Here is a 21,921-nt window from a genome sequence, read left to right on the forward strand (position 1 = left end):
GAATCCTCAAGCGGACACCATGCTTAGTGCAGAGCCCGTCACGGGGCTGGATCTCACCACCCTGAGATCATGACCTGAGCCGAAACCAAGGGTTGGATGCTTAACCAACTGAGCCACCCAGGTGACCCCTTTTATTAATTTTTTTAAAAAAGGAAAAGAAATTTAAAAAGTCAATGAGGTTGGTTGTGAAACTGGTCAATGAAAAATTTGATGAAACATTTAATGAGAGGAACTCAGGTATAGAAAAAGTCTAATTAAATCATTGCTTAACAATCCATGTTTGATCAGAACTGTCTGCCTTGAGACCATTCCAGAAGCAGCTATCGTCTCCATAAAATAAGATAATCTACACTGATGTCAACCATGGGCAGATATAGACATGAAAGACAATGCTACATACTTTTAAAACCAGTGACTCCCTGAGGTCTTGTTTCATTTTCACAAAACTTATTCTATCTGAACTTTGAAATCTCATTGAGGCTTTGTCCAAATAGTAAAAGCAGTCTAGGGTGCCCATAGAGAAAGGTAGAAATAATTATGTCAATTTAAGCTACGTGAGCCAGAGGTTTTTTTTAATTTTATTTTTAATTTTTTTAAAGATTTTATTTATTTTTTGACAGAGAGAGAGACAGTGAGAGAGGGAACACAAGCAGGGGGAGTGGGAGAGGGAGAAGCAGGCTTCCCGCAGAGCAGGGAGCCCGACGTGGGGCTCGACCCAAGGACCCTGGGATCATGACCTGAGCTGAAGGCAGAGGCTTAACAACTGAGCCACCCAGGCGCTCCTAGAATTCTCATTTTAAATTTTATAGAGCTATTATTCATATGTCAGTGATAAGAAACTTACATATAAAATTATGTTTTAATCCTAAAATGCATTATAGTGAGGCTTTTGGGTTTAGTTCAGTCTCCTCTTTCTATGAAACGCAGACTCAGAGAAAACACAGACTCTATCAAATGCCAGTTCTCAAGTCTTAGGATTTTGACTCCACTACTCTTTTCATAAAAATATACAATCTTTATATGATTTATAGGCCGTACAGGCATCTTATTCTGCTAGGTAAGGAATGAGTGTGTCCTATAACTGCTGACTCCGTAACCGTACCTCTGGAGTCTGGCCTTCCCATCTGCAAAAGCCAGAACCTGGGCTCTACTGTTTTAATAAATATGTTTTTAAATTACTATAAAAGTAACATGTAATCATTGTAGAAAATTTAACAGAAGGAGAAGCAGGAGGAGGAGTGGGAGGAGTTGGAAGAAGGGGAAAGGAAGGAAGGAAGGGAAGAAAGGAGAAAAAAAAGAAAAATCATTTACAACCTCACCACTCTGAGGTAAGGAAGGTACACATTTTAGAGCTTATCATCATGGATGGTTTCTAATATTCTACACACTCTTGTAACTTGCCTTTTTCTACTTAACATCTTTCCGTGGGAAGCAGTGTAGCTAGAAAGAGAAGGTAGCAGAAACTTGTAGCTAGTGGACAAAGGTGCAAGCTCTGGAACTAGAATTGCCTGGTTCACGTCCTGGATCAGCTCTGTGGCTGTGTGACCTGGAGCAGACAGCTCCACCTCTCTGTGTCCTCAGTTTCCCATCTATAAAATGGTGATGACAGTAGTAACTATTTCTTCATAGGGTCCATTATGGGGATTCAATGGCTTAATATATCTAAACCACTTATAACAATGCCTAGCACAAAAGTATACTCTGTATCAGGGGACAAGAGTAAAGAACTAGAAAGTAACTATTTTAGCCATTACTGGGCTTATGGTTTCTGGTGGAATCCTCCACACTACCTTTGTGGCACGAAAGCAGCCATAAAAGAGTGAGTATGGCTGGGTTCCTATTAAACTCAGTGGACACTGAGTTTGAATTTCATATAATTTTCACACGTCATGACATATTCTTCTTCTTTTGATTTTTTTCGACTGATAAAAAATGTAAAAGTCATATTAGCTCTTGGGCTGTACAAAAATGGACAGTGGGCTGAGCCTTTATACCACAGTTTACCAACCTCTGTTCTAAATAATAAATTCACATTATTATATTTCTAATATTTCTACAAAACATTTTTGTAAGTAGACTCCAGGCTCGACATGGGGTTCTAACTCTCGATCCCAAGATTTAGAATGGCAGGCTCTACTGACTGAGCCAGCTAGGAGCCCCTCTACAGCTTTTTTTTTTTTTTTTGGGCTGCTTAGAACAAGATTGTTTGGATGTTCTATAGTTTACTTAGTCCCCTATGGTTAGAATTTAGCTTATTTCCACTGTTCTTTATTATAACCTATTCTCCAATGCATATCCATGCATAATCTTTGTGCACATTTATTATTGTATCTACATCTTAAAATGTATTTAGTGGTAGCTACCAATTGGCTGGCAGAGCACCTAGAAAGAAACAGACTCTGAAGAAGTAGCCCTGAAAATTAACCTTGTTTAGTTGTAACAAATTTCAAACATGTTAGAGAAGGAGCTTATCAGTATAATGTATATTCATATACATAGAACTTACTATGTACCACATCCCATTCTAAGCCTTTTACATATATTAAATCATTTAGTCCTCAAAACACTCCTATGAGACATAGGTGCAATCATGATCGTTATCATCATCATCCCCATGGTACAAAAGAGGAAACCGAAGCACAGAAAAGCTAAGTAACTTTCCAAGGTCACAGATAGCTGGTGGCCGAGACCGGTTTCAAACCCAGCCTGTCCAGCACTAGGCCCCATGTTCTTGAACACTGTGTGGCCCTGCCCCTTCCCTGGAGGGATTTGGCGAGTGTGCACTTCCAGGTACCTACCTGATAAATGTACCTGTTGTCTTTTTCATGTTTAGATCATGTTTGGCATGCACAATCGACCTCATACTCTAATATTCGGCACAAATTGTATCCCACAATGGGACATTTCGAGTGGAAACTGAATGTCCATCTAACCTTCTTCCTCTTTTGTCCTCCAACCCTTCCCCCCATGCCAACTCTTCATTAATTTGCCCTGCATTTCTTACCCAAAATAGGTGTCCTCAATGAATAGTAAAGATTGATTGGAGCATACTTTCATATCTTGTTTTCCAACTTATGGTCCCAAATCTACCAAATTCACTTGGCAATTTCTGGTGGAGCTTCGCTTTAAGTGGAGGGCCCTGAACCGCCACCGGAATGCACATTTCGGATAAGTACCCTCCTTCTTTGAAAACAAACAGTGGCTTGTGTCAAAAGTCTCTCCCGCGTGGCCCCCGCAGCAACGGGGCTGGCTTGGGTGGCTTGTTCCGACCCCTAGCCGGGTTCCCGAGGACGGTGTCCTGCGTCAGTGTGAGCCAACCCGCCAGCCTCCGCCGCAAGGCTCGGAAGCTGAGTTGCGCGCTCTCCTGGCCCTTCCTGCTGGTGCTGAGATGCGAGCGAGTGTCCCAGAAAGGAGTTATGCAAGTGGGTCGTTCGACTTTGAGGGGAATGAAATTCTAGTTCTCATTTTTATCCTGCTTTATCTCCCTGCTGGGATCCTACTGCTGGAGTTATCCCCATGGAGATGAGCCACCAACGCCGCTGGTCCTAAGATGTTGCCCGCCCCCCCCCTCCACGCCCCCACGGACGCCCAAACAAGGACAGAATCGAGAAGTAGAGAGAAAACGGGGAAAGAAAAAAGCGGGTGTTTCAAACTGATCACCGTGGTGCAGACGCGGCGGGGGAGCTGGAGCAGCCGGGCGGGGAGTTGGGCGGAGGCCCCGGGCTCCGCCCGCCGGGGGGCGCCGGGGCGGCGGGCGCCTGCGCGGTGCAGCCCCAGCCCGGGCAGCCACCGTCGCGATGCCTATTTTAGTCAAAGCCGCTGCCGGCGCGGGGACCCGGCACCAGCCAAGGAGGCTCCGGACCCGCGATCCGCTGAGGCTTTCGCCTCGGGCGCCCGTCGAGCCGCCGCGTCGCTGTCCCCGCGCCCTGCCACTGTCTCCCTAAACTTTGGCCAGCACCGCCCAGGTTCGGTGCCAGGGACAAGCCAGGTAAGGAGCGGGAGGCGTAGCTGCCGGCGGCTCCCCCCGCGCGCCCGGCTATTTGCAGCCTCAGGCTCCCGGGGCTAAATCGGGAAGCAAAGTTGGACCGCTGCTCCGCTGGGAACAACTTTGTCAGCCCCCGAGGCTGCTGCGGGTTCTCCGCGCCCGGGCCGCCAGGAGCCCGTGCCCTCTCCTCCCTGGTCGAGCCCTCGCGGGGTTCCCTGTTCTTGGAAGCCGCCTTTCTCCCGCGTCAGGGGTCCACCGCCACAGACCCTCAGGTGTCAGCTGTTGCAACACGGGTCTGGCAGCGCCAGCGGTCCCCGGGCGCTCCAGCCCCCTCGGGTGCCGGTTCCCGCGCTCTGCCTCGGGCAAGCCATTGGTGAGCTCGGCATCTCCTCCTCCGACTGGACGCCCGGGGCTCCCGGCCCCTAACCCACTAAAGGCTCCTCCTCGCCCGCTATAGGGCCGCCGGGTCTCCTGCTGAGGCTGCGCGCCGCCGGGCGCACTGTGTGGCCTGCCCCGGCCCGGCGCTGGGATTGCCAGGTCGGGCACGGCGCTCATTGCACACCCCTCGTGGCCCGAGCGTTCGAGTCAAGAGGAACAGTAGACACTGATTCTCCTTTAAAGAGCGAGGTGAGCGGGTTCCCTGGGGAGAACCGATGGCTGGGGAACCCGTGAACCTCGCTACCCGCCCGCGCCCTGGTTTCTGAGGCATTGGGAAACGTGTTGTAGGTCAGACACGTCCCAGAAACTGCTTGCTTTGAAGCAAGAATGAGTGCGAGAAGACTCTTGGCAACGTAATACCCTTTGCCATTCCGCGGATGTACAAAGGTTCAGTTCGATTTACAGAATGAATCAAGTCTGCCAGCACGACTTTTGCTCATTGCTGCCTTTTCATTTTTGTAATTTGATGAAGGGTTAATGTTAGTTTCACCATGTAGCTATTTAATCCTACAGACACCTATTTGGAAAGGGATAGATAAACAGGACTTTACCAGAGCAGGTAATTAAAGGAATTAGACTCTGAAGAACTAATAGGAGAAAGAAAATTTCTCTTGATTCAGTCAAAATTAACCTGAACGTTTACCAGTTTTTCAGTCTAGCCTTCCTCCTTAGACTCATTGTGGATATAAGGATAGTTCAGTGTAAACGACTTAAGTCCATTAAAAGTGATCAAAGGGAGCCGAAACTAGTAAAATCCAGTCAATATAATTGACAATAGGTAACTGGCATTTCAAAATTGACATAGAGATAAATACACATAGATAAATAATAGACAGATATACAAATAAATAATAAATTATATAATAAATGTATTATACAATGTTAGCTATTCTACTAGCTGTAATACATATAGAAAATAAAATATGTACATAAATACCTATATCTTTAATAAGGTGTGGTGCATCAATATGTTGTAGGATGATCCCACCTTTTAAAAATTCCTATTGCTGGGGCTCCTGGGTGGCTCAGTAGTTAAGCGTCTGCTTTAGGCTCAGGTCATGATCCCAGGGTCCTGGGATCGAGCCCTGCATCGAGCCCCGCATCGAGCCCTGCATCGGGCTCCCTGCTCGGCGGGGAGCCTGCTTCTCTCTCTCCTACTCCCCCTGCTTGTGTTCCCTCTCTCACTGTGTTTCTCTGTCAAATAAATAAATAAAATTAAAAAAAAATTCCTATTGCTATTTCCCTGGTTTTTGTGTCAGTAGATCGTAGTTTTCCTATCATTTCTCTTGGAGCAGAAGTTGGTACCTTTAGTGCCACTTGAAGAACTTTTAAAAGCCTGAAATTGAGCTAGAGTGGATTAGTTGGTAATACAGGTGTAACTGGGTGGATATGAAGGGGAATATGTATTGACTAACTTATTATATAAATGTGTATTAGAGCCTCAAGCTATTAAAACTTGAAGGGGTTTCAAAGACCATCTAGTCCAGCTACCTCTATTCCCGGGAAGAAGCCGACCCAAGGAGCGGAAGTGACTTTCTTTAACTTATGTGGCTCCCCAGGGCTTTTGGTATAGAACTTGACTTTCTTAGTCCCCGCAACGCTGGGCACTTTCCTGTCTTTACTACTGAGGTTTGGAGAGACTGAAGTGATTTCTAAAAATGTTTGTCATGTCTGTGTCCCTTCTGTATGGCTTTCACCTCTGGCATTCTCTGCAGAGTCTAGGCCTTGGGTATACATAGATGAATATGACATCACCTCTGCCTCATAGAAAACACAGGATAGTTAGAAAAGCAAATAGGACAATGGAAGTAGAAGCACATTCTAAAGTGCCATAGAAATGTAGTTATTATTAGTTTAGGTAATGCTAATGCATAAGCTGACATTGACACTAGTTTGTGAGTGATAGAGGACCTTGAATATCATTCTCCCTCCTGCAGAAATTATAGGATTAATTCTCATTTGGTCCTTGAAAGCAAACTTTATAAATGGAATTATTCAAATAATGATACCTCTCACCCCAATAGGCTTATATTTTTATTGATTTAAACATTTGGAAAGTAGTTGAATTTATGTAGTTTCTTTCCTTTTTGCAGAAAATCAATATCTAAGTCAACTATTTATCTTTATGAACTATTTCAGAATTATATGAAGAGATATTTAATTGACTCAATCATTTCATTCATAGTTTGTAATGCATGGACTTTTTTTTTTTTATCATCTTGAGAGATGTAGTATTCTTTCAGATTTGTCTAATAACATCCTTTCAAAATGCCCAATCTATACCAATTATTCTACCACCTAAAACCTTTACTTTGATATGATGAAAAAAAATGAATGGAAAAATAAGGTTAATTGTGTGACCTTATTATGGAAAGACATATTATTAGATTAAATTTAAAGATTTTTTTGGTCCCCATTTGGAATTCTTTTTCTGAAATGGAATAATTCATATAATCTGTAAACCTACGTGGTTTTTTTTGTCAGAGACCAATTTGTATAGTTAATAATAGAAAGAGTTTTTTAAGAACCAGAGATAGAGGACAGGTAATTTAGTTAGGAAATGGTGCCACTTTGTGTTAAGGTTTAGGTAAGTATGTGCAAAATGTGTACTCTTTGAAATGTATTTGCTACAGATTTTAATATTAAATAGTTGAATGTATATTCATTACCTCTCCTACATATAAGTAAACCACAAGTTTACTACTTTTTAATTCGTAACGTGCTACCTAGTAGAGTTTTTATGGGAAAGAAAGTAGAGATTTAAATTGGATAATGGAAGGAAGAGTAAATTTTGTATCTCTCTGCGTATATATAAATGATTAGTAATGTATTTATTATGTGTATATATGATAATAGAGAATGTATATACATATGATACAATGATTTAATGATAGTATATAAATAGAGCCTTCTAAATATCCTAAGCCTTCAAACAGTAAATATGAGAGGGTTAATTTTTTTGAAAGTACTTAAAAAATCAGTTTTTCCAATCCTTTTTTCTGTGTTTGGATTCAGTGTCATAGTGAGAATGTGATGGAAGACTGTAATTGCTGTGGTTTATGAACATTGGTGATTGTCTTTTAGACTAGTTAATTGCTCGTTCCTCTTTCCCCCACCATGTATGTTTATTTGCAGATATATATATCAGTGAATAGTTGTGCACTATGCTAAATATTTTATATATTTCATTAGAAAGTCAAATGAGGTATTACTATCATCATTTAACAGATAATAACACTTAATATGTGACTGGTAGGGTTCAAACCCGGGTCTAATTCATAAGCACCAGAAAAGTCTATCTACCAACATTTAGTTCACAGAAATCATTTCGATACAATGCCTTTAGGGGTAGTAAGGTACAGCTGCCATTTTTATGATTGTCCTCTTGTTTCTTTGTTTTTACAGGGATTTTCAAGATGAATTATACCGAGTCCAGCCCATTGACAGAATCAACTGCAATAGATTTTACACCTGAGTTAGAAAGTATCATACCTGTGCCTTCCAATGAGACCACATGTCAAAACTGGAGAGAGATACATCACCTAGTTTTTCATGTAGCAAATATTTTTTTCACAATTGGGTTGGTTATTCCAACTACTCTTCACCTTCATATGATACTCCTTAGGGGAATGTTAACTATAGGTAAGAATACCTACCTAATCAAGACGTTTGTAACTTCTCTGGAACTGGCATCAGATAGGCTTTGTGTTGGGGGCTTCAGGGCATTTCTTGTCAGGTCTATAGCATACCAAAAATATAGGTCTCTGTCGGCAAATTAGCAGTACGTATATCAGGTAACTTGCAACGTAGGCCTTTACATGCCCTTATTTATTTTAGAGAAGACTGTGTGTGTTTTCTTTTTTTTTTTTTTTTTTTAAGATTTTAGTTATTTATTTGACACAGAGAGACAGCCAGAGAGAGAACACAAGCAGGGTAAGTGGGAGAGAAAGAAGCAGGCTTCCCACCGAGCAGGGAGCCTGATGCGGGGCTCAATCCCAGGACCCTGGGATCATGACCTGAGCCAAAGGCAGACGCTTAACGACTGAGCCAACCAGGCACCCCATGACTGTGTGTGTTTTCTATATTGTTTAGATTTTCCAGATATCAAAAACTCCATTTGTATGTAGGAGTGTGTGATCCAAATCCTGGTTCCACCACTTGCTAACTGTGTAACTGGGGCAGGGGATCGAACCTTTCTACCCCTTAGTTTTCCCACATGTCAAATAAGGGTTAAAATAATACCACCTCCTAGGGTTGTTGTACGAATTAAATGAGTGTGTGTGTGTGTGTGTGTATGCACATGTGTATGTATGATATTTGACTTCTAATAGTGCCTGGCACATAGTAAGTACTATCCAGTCTTAACCACTATTATTTAAATAGGCATTTCTTATGGCCTATAATGCAACACTGGGAACAAAAGTAATTTCCCAGACACCATAGTTCAAATAAAACTTTTTTGAGGGCTCCAGTAATCCTGATGAAGCAGGTTAAATTGATTCACATCAAAATGCCAAAACAATTGAATGAATTATTTTAGCCACTGATTCTTGACAAATTATGCTCTATGTGATTGTTTCTTTGGTGATTTATTTATTCAGGTGCATTTTTGAGCACCTATAATTTGTCAGGCAAAAACTGAAGAAGGCAGTGTCCATCTTTGAAGAAGATACTTTTGGGGGGGGCTGGAGAGAAACAGATGGGCAGTCATCCGTGAGGTGTTGGATGCTGTGATGCAGGTGTGCACCCAGGGCCAGGGAGAAATAGAGAGGGTAATAGGCTCAGCAGGAAGGCAGAACAAGGTCACACTGAGAGGATGACATTGGAGCTGGCTTTTGGAAGGGTTTCTCTGTGTGTGAATGTGTGTGTATCCAGGTAAAAGGTGCAGAGGAGAGGGAAATTCAGCATATTGAGGGAGAATGAAGAGTGACCCATTATGTCTGAAACACATGAAAAATGACAAGGAATGTGCAAAGTAAAGCCTGGAAGTGAGAGACAGGCTTCCAGTTATGGAATGAATAAGTTATGGGAATAAAAGGCACAGCGTAGGGAATATAGTCAATGATACTATAATAGTGTGTGGTGACAGACGGTAGCCACGCTTGTGGTGAGCAGAGCATAATGTATTGAGATATTGAATCACTATGTTGTCCACCTGAAACTAATGTAACATTATGCATCAACTATACTCAAAATGAATAAACAGTAGATAGATAAGTAGATAGATAGAATAGGAAGAGGCTGGAAGGGAAGATAGAAGGCAGCTTGTGGGACTTCTGTGTTACCTCTGAGTCAGGTAGGGATTGCAGCAGGCATTACAGTGTTGAATGAAAAACAAAACAAACCCACACCCTATAAAAAGGCAAAGGCTAATTATAAATTTTTCAAGATTTTATTTATTTATTTGAAAGAGAGAGAGTGGGGGCACGCACAGGAGCAGGGGTGGGGGAGGGGCAGAGACAGAGGGAGAAGCGACTCCCCGTTAAGCAGGGAGCTCAAGGCAGGGCTTGATCCCAGGTGCCAGGATCATGACCTGAGCCAAAGGCAGATGCCTAACCGACTGAGCCACCCAGCACGCTGCTAATTATAAATTTTAAGACACAGTTTTAGAGGTAGGACAGACCAAGGAGATCATCTAATCCGACCAAGAAGAAGCCTGGAGAAGTTAAATGACTCATCCAAAATTAAGACGGAGAGAATGTGGCCAATCCAGGGCTATAATTCATGTCCTCATGTTCCCAGTCAGTTGAAGCATTGTTTTTCCCCTGTCTTCTTTAAGTAATACTATTTTAAAATTCAAAAGAATTTGCTATGAAATATTATTTTAAAAACTTATAAAGTTTTACATTTTGGTCTGCTCAGATGCCCCAGATCATTCTGATGAAATAAAAATTGCAAATGGATAACTTTTTAATGTGGGAGGTTAGCTTTTATGTGCATGTATGTTGTTGATATATTTGTATCATATTGATAATTTTATTTTAAATTAAAAATGTATATTGACTCTCCCACCAAAAATGGATCAAAAAGAACTGGGATATTTTTCCTAAAGTGAGAGAATTGATAAAAAGCAAGATTTCCATAGGTGAGTGGAAAATCATCAAATGAAAAATTCAGATGGCTAGAAAATTTTGGTAAAATATTTGGGTTCACCAATAATCATGGAAATGCAAAGTAAAACACATAATTCCTCGGTATCAAATTAAGACTTTTCAAATTTTGTAATATTAACAACTTGATAGTGGCATTCCCAACTAGTAGGATTACAAATAATCTATATACCTTTGGGAAACAATTCTTCAGTCTCATCAAAGCTATAAAGTTCATTTCCTTCACTTACTGTCAGGTAATCCACCCTAAGGAAATAGTCAGAAAAACATTAATCTTAATGTATAAAGATGTTTTGGCGATGTATCAAAAATTTACACCCAAAAAATCTCATCTGTTTACCAGTTGGGAAATGGTTAAATTAGGGCTTAATCAGTTACAGTCATTAAAAACTATGTATATGAAGAATTTTAACAAAATAGGGAAATTACCACAATAAGTAAAATAAGTAAAAGTGGGTTTTAAAAATTTTATATACTGTAGGTTTGCCATCAGGTAAAAATACATCAAGACAGCAAGGAAGTATTAAATATCAACAGTGGTTTTCTCTAAGTGGTAGGTTTTTTTCCCCTTTAAAAAATATTTTCTATATAGGGCGCCTGGGTGGCTCAGTTGGTTAAGCGACTGCCTTCGGCTCAGGTCATGATCCTGGAGTCCCTGGATCGAGTCCCGCATCGGGCTCCCTGCTCGGCAGGGAGTCTGCTTCTCCCACTCCCTCTGCTTGTGTTCCCTCTCTCGCTGTGTCTTTCTCTGTTAAATAAATAAATAAAATCTTTAAAAAAATATATATTTTTTCTATATAAATTTTCTGCAACAAAGCACATTTTTCTTTTGTGGTAATAAGATAAAAAACAAAATGGAACTTAATGTGATGTTTGGCTTAGGTATTTTTTTTTTTTTTTAAGAGAGAGAGAGGGGGGCGCCTGGGTTGCTCAGTTGGTTAAGCGACTGCCTTCGGCTCAGGTCATGATTCTGGAGTCCCGGGATCGAGTCCCGCATCAGGCTACCTGCTCAGCAGGGAGTCTGCTTCTCCCTCTCCCGCTCCCCGCTCTTGTGCTCTCTCTCTCTCACTCTCTCTCTCAAATAAATAAATAAAATCTTTTAAAAAAATAAAAAAAAGAGAGAGAGAGTGCACTTGCACAAGCAGGGGGAGGGGCAGAGGGAGAGAGAGAGAGAATCCCAATCAAGTTCTATGGGGTGTTAGGGTTGGGGGGGGGGGGAAGTGCAGGAGTGGGGGAGGGGAGTGGGGTGTTTTTGGCCTGAGCCAAAATCAAGAGCCTGACGCTTAATCAACTGAGCCACATAGGTGCCCCTGGCTTAAGTATTTCTAAAATGTGTCTGGGGTTTTTTTAATATATATACAGAGAATAACAAATTCATTAAGCTACATGCTGACGCTATTCCAGACATCTAACACATTGACTTTGTTATTCAACAGGATGCACCCTTTATATTGTCTGGGCCACTCTCTACCGATGTGCCTTGGATATCATGATCTGGAACTCTGTGTTCCTGGGTGTCAACATTTTGCATCTGTCATATCTTTTGTACAAGAAAAGACCGGTAATTACTAAAATTCATTAATAAGGAAGAGATTTTAAAGTCAAAAAACTTTTAAAGTGCTTTGTTCAGACTTGAGAATGAACATCTAACATCTTTAGTCCCTTTAATATCATTTTTCTGATTTTGTTTATGTATGTCTGAAAGTGAAATATTTGAACACCATGAACTTTGTTCTACAAATGAGTCTTTTTAAAAGATGTATTTATTTATTTTAGAGAGAGAGTGCAGGTGGGAGGGGCAGAGGGAGAGGGAGAGAGAGTCTTGGGCGGACTCCACACTCAGCACAGAGCCCACGCAGGGCTCCATTCCACGACCCTGAGATCAAGACATGAGCCGAATCCAAGAGTCGGGCGCTCAACCAACTGTGCCACCCAGACACCCCTACAAATGAGTTTTTTAAACTTTTTACATCATTAAGACAATTTAGACATGAGAGGACATTTTTCATCATAGAACTTCATTATTTCTTTTGTCTATTGATATTTAAATGTCACTTGGAAATATCTTTGCCCAGCTGTAAAATTAATTACTCACAGGCAACTTCCTTGAACATACTAATGATTTACAAATAGTTCCTGCTATTTTGTAAATGTAATGACTTTATTTTTTTCTCTTTATGCCCAAAATTTTCATTTAAGGAAATCGTCATTTGGGGAGGGTTTTGCCAAAACATTAGTATTTAACTTTTTTTTTCAACTCTGATTTATCTTCTTGTGTTTCTGGTCATTCTAAGACCAAAAAGATGTAAATAGGATAAGAAAGCTGTGTGACTTCTAGAAATCCTTCCCCACATTGTTTACTAATGGTTCAAAGTACACACAATTATTCAGTAAGGTAAAGGGCCTCATCTTATATTCAAAGCCAGACATGTGCACAGAAAACTATTAGAAAACAAGACATTTCACAGGAAACAATAATTTGAATGATATAAATGATACATGTAATAGGCATTCTACTAGATTGTAACCTCCTCAAACGTTGCCACCCAGTCTGTTTTGCTTACTGTATTAGTTTTCTCTAGGTTACCCCGTGTAATAAACAACCTGAAAATCTCAGTGACAAATAACAGTGACAGGCCCTTTTTCTCACCCACCTTATAGGTGGGCTCTAGCAATTGTGTGTCAACTGTGATTCTGTGCTGTGTCTTCATTTCAGGGTCTCTGCTGAAGCAGCAGGTTCTGGTTAGACATGCATTCTTATGGCAGAGAAAGAAGTACAAGAGAACAAAAGAGAAAGACCTGGTGTCTCTTAAAACTTCTGCACAGAAGGAGCATACGTCACTTTTGCTCACATTCCATTGGCTAAAGCAAATGACATGGTCAAGCGTGATAGTGTGGGAATAGGCTGGGGTAAGGGGATGGATAATCCTTTTACAGGGGATGGTAGCAGCAAATAGTTGGGAATGATATCATCTCCCACCTTACAGTTGTGTTCCGCGTTCCTGTCAACCATGATTGTCACATAACGAGTGCTCAAAAAAATATTTGATGAGTGACTGCTTTCACAAGAAGAATTAAGAAGGCTTCATGAAGGAATTGGGACTTGAGTTAAGACTTGCAGAATGAGCAGATTATGAATTTGAGTCAATAGATCTTTCAGTTCCAGTGTTCATTACCAGGCCACATTGGCTAGTGTGTATCTTGAAAGTGGGACATATTTGTGAATCAACTCTTTTAAACACTCGTTACTAGCACTCTGAAGTAGAAGAGGTAGATGGTAGTGATAATGAGGATTACAATTTCTGAATATCAGAACTTGCTGGAACCCCAAGTTCTGAACATAAGGTTCAGAAGTTGCTGATGTGATGATGGTAGCAGCATCAAGTAAAACACCCACACAGTATCTGTGCTTTTGTTTCTTCTCACATTATAAGCCTACCTTTTTGAAAAATATAAATGCTGCTTCTTTGTTAAAATGAAAGACTGCAAGAGCATTGCAAAGGCTATAGTGACGTCTGAGTGGTTATCGTTTTCTGGATCTATAAGCTTTATGGTGTGACTGTCAGAGATTTCATTGGGATGGACGATCATTTGAACCCCAAAGTTCATTCCCCTGCTATACAGTTTTCCCAGACTAATGCTGGGCCCAAATATGGCGTGTGATCTGGGTCTTGTCTGACAGCAGAGGTGATTCAGCCATTTTGCTTTTCCCTTCCTCCAGTAGCCAGACTTAATTCTGTGGCTTCTCATTCTACAGAGTAGTTTACTTTAAGATGAAATTGCTGCATAGAAACCCTTTTACTCTCTTCACTTGGCTTCAGAATAAATAAATCAGAAGCAATGATTGCAGCTGTGGATGTTTGTTTTCCTAAATTGATGTATTAAACAATACTTACAATAGGCAAAATGCCTAATGCATGTATTTTCATAAATTTTTCCCAAGTTGATTCCTACTTTATGTGTTTATTGTTTTGCTATAACATTGAAAAGTTCACGTAATTTCTTTCTGTGAAACAAAATTGTTATAAAGACAAAAATGTTTCATGTTATTTATAGGAAATGCTAAGATTGGAAAGGTCTATGTTGTGGTTAACGTTCAAAACCTCCACAGCTGTTCTGCAGCGCATGGGAAGAGATGTGATCAATAGTGCAAATCTTTTCCATATGCTCTTGGAGTTGTTTAACTGCAAAAGTGCCCTTTGAGCATCTAAACTTCTGTCCCCACTTCCTGTCTGGGTACAAGTCCATTGACTGAAATGCAGAAGGGCCACGGTGCCTCTTGCAGATTTGTTTCTTCTCAAACCCGTATTGAGACGGCAGAAGCCAGTGTTTCGCTGTTGCTGTGTTACGGCAGCATCCGGTCATTGCTGCATTTCAGGTAAAGATTGAGAAGGAGCTCAGTGGCATCTACCGCCGATTGTTTGAACCACTCCGTGTGCCTCCAGATCTGTTCAAAAGATTAACCGGCCAGTTTTGTATGATCCAAACCTTAAAAAAGGGCCAGACGTATGCTGCAGAGGATAAAACCTCAGTTGACGACCGTCTGAGTATCCTCCTGAAGGGGAAGTAAGTGCTCTCCGGAAATTGAAATTCCCAGTTCGCCTTGAATCTTCGCATGTCCCCTGGGTAGGAAATGACTAGAAGGGAATGATACAGATCATCAGGTCACAGAGTTTGTTGGTGAAATCCCATGTTACAACTGTATTTTCGAATACTACCGAGTAACAGGTTAGAGTTACATAGAATTGACTACTCTGAATCTTGTGGATGTTAGGATTTCCACCTGTGAACACTTTGAACCTTTATTGACCCTTTTTTTAAAGTTAATGAGTCAACATTGAAGTAGGTTTGAGTTAGGCATTAAACTTCCAGAAGCTTGTGTATGTTTCACAGGTGATTTATTTTTGAATATCACAAAAACATAACTTCTAGGAATATTAGCCTTCTGAGGAGAGAGCCAGTATATACTGTTCTGACATAATTATTAATACCAGCCCTTTCCTTCTCAAAAGTATCTGATTTTGAGTAATAAATTTATGGTCACTCTAGCTATATGAGCAGTGATAACCATTGGAAGGCACATGTCTGCTCAATAGTGGAACCTGTCTTTTTTTTTTTTCTTGTTGGTGAAATTTATATTGAAGTAAATATTTATGCTTTGAATTATGTTTGTCCTCTGTGGAGTCTTTAAAACTTTAGTACAAAATACCAACCCATTAGATTAAGGATCGTCATGTTATTTGTGGAAATACTATGCATTTATTAACATTAATTTCTGTTATCAGAATGAAGGTTTCCTATCGAGGACATTTTCTGCATAACATTTACCCCTGTGCCTTTATAGATTCTCCTGAATTTAGATCAACTCAGATGCACAAAGGTGAAAAATTCCAGGTATGTTTCATCATGATTTTCAGAAGATTGGAACTAGTTCGTGTCTCATTTGATATTCAGAAGATATTAATAGAAAAGGGATTTATTGAAAAAAGAGATTTCCATATGGTACATATAGCATGATCCCATTTTCATAAAACTTAAACAAAATAGTATCTATGCATGCATAAAAAGAGGTCTAGAAAGATATATCCTACTTTGGCCATAGTGTTAACACTTATTTCTAGGTTGTGAGTTTGACTGTTTTTTAATTTTCTTCCTTTTGGTTTATTGGAATTTTTATAATTTTTCTGTAGAAAACATATAGTGCTTTGATTATGAGAAGAAAGGAAAATGTCAGCTGTGGATAATCAGTGTTCCTAAAACATGTAATTCGTTACTTTTGTTGGGAAAAAAACAGAAGCTGGCTTTACCTTAGAGATCTTCTTTTGTTAATCCTTATGAAAAAATTAATCACTTTACTCTTTTATTTTTAATGAATACTTTAAGGGCAAAGGATGAAGTTCTTCATAGCTGAAATTCGCTCCATTATGTGGCACTTTGTTTTGATTCTTTCTGTAAGTGTCCAGCCCTCCTATATTATTCCCCACTTGACTGATAGGAAAGTAACCAAGAAAATGGGTGAGAGTTTCCTTTGCTCTCAGCCTCTAGATAAACAGCAGTAAGGAAATAGCCTGAGAAGATCCTGAGCAAGAGTGTAAATGTATAGGTAGGAAATGGAATAGGAGGGATGTTAGCACCTGAGGGAGGAAATGTCAGTGTTTCTTGATGACACATCTTATTTTTGAGTCCCATTTTGAGGCACCATACAATTTGGGAGGCCACATGAAGATAAAAGGGAAAATTTACAGACATACGGTTGAGTTGAGTTGAGTTTATATACGATGGTTGGGGCCCTACCCCACTCCTATTCTGCCTGAGTAGCAGGTCTGATGAACCACACAACCTGGGAAAGTTATATGCATTTACTACAAGGTCTCATGTAAGTTCATTAACTGGGTGTAGTACTGTTCCCAAGCAGGCTGAGGTTAAGAGACACAAGTGGAAAGCTAATGCTATCTCGTGGCTTCTCGAATTTACACTCTCACCTTGTGTTTGTGAGGGTCAGCTGTGCACTGAGACTTATGTTCTTACTGTACCACCATCTACAAACTAGTACAAAGCCACTTCTTCCCTCTCTCCTTCTTTCCTCTGCCCTCCTTACAATTTCTTCTTCCAAAGCCCATTTATCTTTTGATCCGTTTCTCTGTCTAGAGTAGCGAGGGGTGTTGCACAATAACTCAGTCTCAATATAACCCCAAAGAGACTGGAATTTGGAGAGGGGGTGGAAACTGAGCCCCCTTTGTTTCTAGAAACAAGCGCTCCCTGAGAGGCCAGGGATATGAACAGGTACTATCTTTTCCACTGGACTTCAAATTATATTTTGATTAAGTTAACAAAAAGGAATTCCTACTACGAGCTGCAGTTTCTTCTTGGGGACTAGGGGTTGGGATTTGGTAGTTGAGAAATGTTCCTGAAAATTGCTGTGGCTATTCCAAAATCATGGCCCAGATCGAGGTAACGTAGCTGGGAGAGGATATTTATTCAGCCTTTCCAACACCAGTCACCTTTTGTCTGCGCAGAGTGTGGTGTGGCGTCTTCTGATTGGTCAATGGATAAAAACTACTTTAGCATCGTGGAACCTGGGTCCTGCACAGTTGGAGCAGGCTCCATCAGAGCAAACCCTTGGGAGAGATTGTGTTTTGATTGTTTACAAAATGTTCCCATTGACAGATACTCAAGAGTAAAAATAGCCATTGCACATCTGTGTAGAAGTACATAGTGCCTCTTTCTGAAGCAAGTTCCCAAATGAAACATGCCACCCACTCTAACGTCTCACTGCCTGTGCCCATAGCAGAGGACATTTGAAAGCGTCAGTGGTCAGACTTCCCCACCTCCATGCTTTTCACCTGCTAGTCTCGTTTCTCTTTAATTCTGAACAATTAAAAGTGTTCTGACAAGGAGCTCCTTCCTTCAAATTTTTATTTCTTTAAATCATCTTTGGTAGAATAAGGTGGAAGGAGAAAAGAAAGGCAGGTGGGCCCAATGACCGTCGCTCGAGATTGAACAGCAAATGCCGTTTGGGTATATGTGTGATGATTACGACAGGCGCAGTGACCGGGCTGAGAAACCGATTGTGAACTTGGACTCCCAGATGCCTGAGAGGCGCTTATAGCCATCTTGGTACTTACCCACCAAAGTTGCTGCTTAGAACTCTTGATAGAACCTTGGGTATCTTTATTACAAAAGGTGGAAGTAGTCTTTCGTGTTTGCTTTCTTTTTCTTTGTGCCGTTGTTTTATGTCAAGTGAGCTTTACCATTTTCCCATTTATCTTTTGTATTCTATCTCCCACTATTGCTTGCCCCTGGTTGGTTGCACGTCCTGTGCTGTGAAGTCTGAAACCCAAAGCTTTATTGACGTTAAGGGAAGAAGAATGTCTTGGAGATCCCAGCCCTCATGAAGTAAATGAGCATTAAATTTCCACCTGTGCTTAAACCAAACCTGATCTTGGTGTTAAGTAAATCTTTTGGTTAAGCTGTGAAGCACTTTAATCGGCCAACTTTGACCCTACTGTATATTAGTGCTCTGGAGAACTCTAAGCATTGGTTGAATAGAGCAGTCCTAGGACATTTTTGTGTTCCTGAAGTGCGAAATGTTATACGATACATGAAGAAAATAACAAATCCTCCCCTGAGGACAGTCAACCAGTCATATTGTTGAGCTGCTCTTGCCAATCCTGGCACATTTGGCAATTCTCTCAGACACCCTTGTTCTTGTGTAATGTCTTCCCATTCTGTGAAGGTGTAGAATTTAAAGGGAGGGACAGGCCTAGTGCCTTGACGTAATCAAGGCAAACCTGATCACAAACACTTAGTCCAGTTCTCTCACTGAAAGAAATCCTTTTGTATCTCCCAGTGCCATGTTTGCTTTTATTTCCTCAGTAAAATTCTCCAGAGCTGAAGCATGGCACTGCTGAGGTACCCTAATGACTTAAGAAGCAAATTTATTTTACAGAAGCTTTAAAAATTCTTATATTGCTTTATAGAAATTCCTCATTAAAATATGTTTTACTTGGCTGTTGTGACAGGAAATCATTAAACACAAATGTCTATTTGGCAGAAATGAAGCATTAGCCATCGTGTAAAATGACCTCAGTCAATATGCTAACTCCCTACTTCCAATTAAATGCCTGCACTTACGGACTTGCAAGTTACTCGTACATACTGTAGGTATAGCTTATTATTTGAATACTGTTGTTAAATCTAAATTTAATAATAATTTAAACAGGTTTAAAGCATTCTTCAACCATCAATAAGAAATGTATTTGTTAAGCAAATGATAGTATCAGAAGTGTCATTGCCTCTGTGGAAACTTGAGGTTACTAGTAGGAATGGTTGAAAAGAAGTTAAATGCATTATGTGTCACCTAGGTACAATTCCTTTTTCTCCTGGATGACTTCCAACTCCTCTTTTAACTTCTTCCCCATTGCACATGGCTTATATGTGCACGGATGACCTCTTTGCCAAATGAAGGCACCTCCAACTCCTAACCCGTTCTTCAGTGCTTGGTTACAGGTCTATGCCATAGCGAGTACCAGTGCTCACCTTTCTCAAATTACTCCTGTAGAATATTATTCAGCTGTCTTGCATTTATTTACCCATCTCAGTATTTCTGGTAACTCCTCAGTACTGACTTGACCTTATACTTCTCTTCTTAAAAAAAAAAAAAAATTGGGGGATAGTGAGGGTCAGATGTCTTTACTAATAAGTAAAGATCAGCTTCCTCCACTAGAATGTAGGCTTCATGACATTGTGTTCTGCAGTTCTTTGTATGAGGGACTCTTGATGGACTCTGAGCCGACCTTGTGGTCACTTAGCCAAATTACTTTCAATGTGATCGTGTTGCTGAATATTGGACACATTGGGTAGGGTTTGGCTTGGTGGGAAAATATGTCTGGGCTGGAAGTCAGAAGTACTCACTCCACCACTAAGCAACATGTATTCATGAATAAGTTTTTGGTTCTTGTCATTTGGCATCTGAAAAATGAGGAAGAATATTACTTGCCTTATCTGAAAGGCAATTTTGAGGCACTTACAGATGTAAAAACACCTAAATGTTTAAAAGTGCGATACATATGGGCGCCTGGGTGGCTCAGTTGGTTAAGCGACTGCCTTCGGCTCAGGTCATGATCCTGCAGTCCCTGGATCGAGTCCCGCATCGGGCTCCCTGCTCGGCGGGGAGTCTGCTTCTCCCTCTGACCCTCCTCCCTCTCATGCTCTCTGTATCTCATTCTCTCTGTCTCAAATAAATAAATAAAATCTTTAAAAAAAAAAAAAAAAGTGCGATACATATGTAAAGTGAGTGGGTATTATGTGTAACTGTCACTCCCTGGAGATTCTCTACCACATGCCCCTGTTCTATATTTGTCGAAACACTTATTGCCACCTGAGGGTATTGTATTTTTTTATTTATTATCAGCTTCCTTCACTAGAATGTAAACTTCCCAGGGCAAAGCTCTTGTCTTCCTTGTTCACATTATAATGTCAGTGCCTTTGAAAGTGTCTAGCATGAAGTAAGTGCAGCACAATGTATGTTGAAAGAATGAGTAGAAATTAGTTTTTTATGGAGTCATAGAGCGGGCGATGTCTTTCTTGAATCCAAATGTGTTTGTTTTGTAGATTCCTACTCTTAATATTTGTTGCAAAATATTAAGTGCAAAAATTTTTTTCCAGGAATACTGACCCACTTTTTTAAGTAGCCAAACCCTGTAATTTGCTAAAGGTCAATTTTCAGCTATTGATATTAGTTGCGAAACTGGGTTTTCCATTTTCTCTTTTAGTAGACATAAATACCCCTTCACCCTCAAAACTAGGTTTAATTTTGTGACAAGCCAAGGGGAAATGGTGCCTTTGGAAATATTTGCTCTGAGGCTCAGATAAAGATTTCATGTTAATTAAAAAACCCTTTATGAATTTACTTGGGCAGGCATTGGGTTTAACATTGAGGATATAAACATGGATTTTTGCCTTCAACAGTATTTGTGTTCATTTGTTAATTCCTTTGTATAATAAATGTACACTGAGCACCACTCTGTGTTGGAAGCTGGGCATTCAGACATGAAGATGCAGAGTCCCTGCCCTCAGAGTGCCCGGTGGAGACAGATATGTCCCCAGATGAGTGTGGGTTCAGTGATTTGAGTGCCACATGGAGCTCAGCGGAGGAGTACTCATTGATGACAGGGGACCTGCATGGGAGGAAGGGCTTCCTGACACTGAGTTGTGAGGGCATAACTCCTCACTCTGGAGAAAGGATTTATTTGAAGAATCTTGAGTTCTGTGCAGTGCAATTACAGGGTTTTCCACTTCCCTGTGGAACAGTGCTCAAGGAAAAGATATGGTTTCCCAATTCTGAGCTAACTGGGGGATCTCTGTGTGAATCCCCAGTACGCTGGAGCTAATCCTGAAAGGTCACATTCAAGAAATACCTATGACAAAAGGACCGAGAGGAGGACACTCACTAGCCATATTCCTCAGTTAATAGCCTGGATTCTAAAACCAGTTCACATGAGTCCGTTTTCTCCTTCTCTAGTATGTGTTTGCAAGGCTGGCTAGCAGAATGTCCTTCATCTATAACTCACCTCAGGGATCTTACCTCAGTTCTTTTTCCTGAAGCCATATTCTTAAACCTCTGTTGTAATCATCAGGGTGTAAAGAAATATTTAACCATAAATTATATGTCTAATTGGAACATTGGTCTAGTACACTCTATAGCACCAGACCTCACACCAGACCTCACAAAACAGAACAACAACAAAACTTGGAGAAGTTGCTTTTGGTCTGCAGATTTCTTGGTTTTAAAATGATTTTAAATATGATTTTACAATAGCTATAGAAGCTTGTGTGTATAGATCTTGCTTTAATTTAACTAATATGACAAATCATTGCTGTAACAAT

At 40.6% G+C, this 21,921-nt stretch overlaps 1 protein-coding gene across 1 annotated transcript in view; it reads left to right on the top strand.

Moving 5' to 3' along the window:
- The first annotated feature begins 7,839 nt into the window (after nucleotides 1-7,839).
- The window catches only part of BVES (blood vessel epicardial substance), a 29,349-nt gene continuing 15,267 nt past the window's right edge, over nucleotides 7,840-21,921 (top strand). Inside the window, exons 1-4 of the mRNA XM_021693550.1 lie at nucleotides 7,840-8,065; nucleotides 11,970-12,094; nucleotides 14,912-15,099; nucleotides 15,819-15,927. Of these exons, the coding sequence (XP_021549225.1) occupies nucleotides 7,840-8,065; nucleotides 11,970-12,094; nucleotides 14,912-15,099; nucleotides 15,819-15,927 (648 nt within the window). The remainder of the gene's footprint in view (nucleotides 8,066-11,969; nucleotides 12,095-14,911; nucleotides 15,100-15,818; nucleotides 15,928-21,921) is intronic.

Source organism: Neomonachus schauinslandi, chromosome 8 (genome assembly GCF_002201575.2).
Source record: "Neomonachus schauinslandi chromosome 8, ASM220157v2, whole genome shotgun sequence".
In the NCBI taxonomy this organism is placed as follows: domain Eukaryota; kingdom Metazoa; phylum Chordata; class Mammalia; order Carnivora; family Phocidae; genus Neomonachus; species Neomonachus schauinslandi.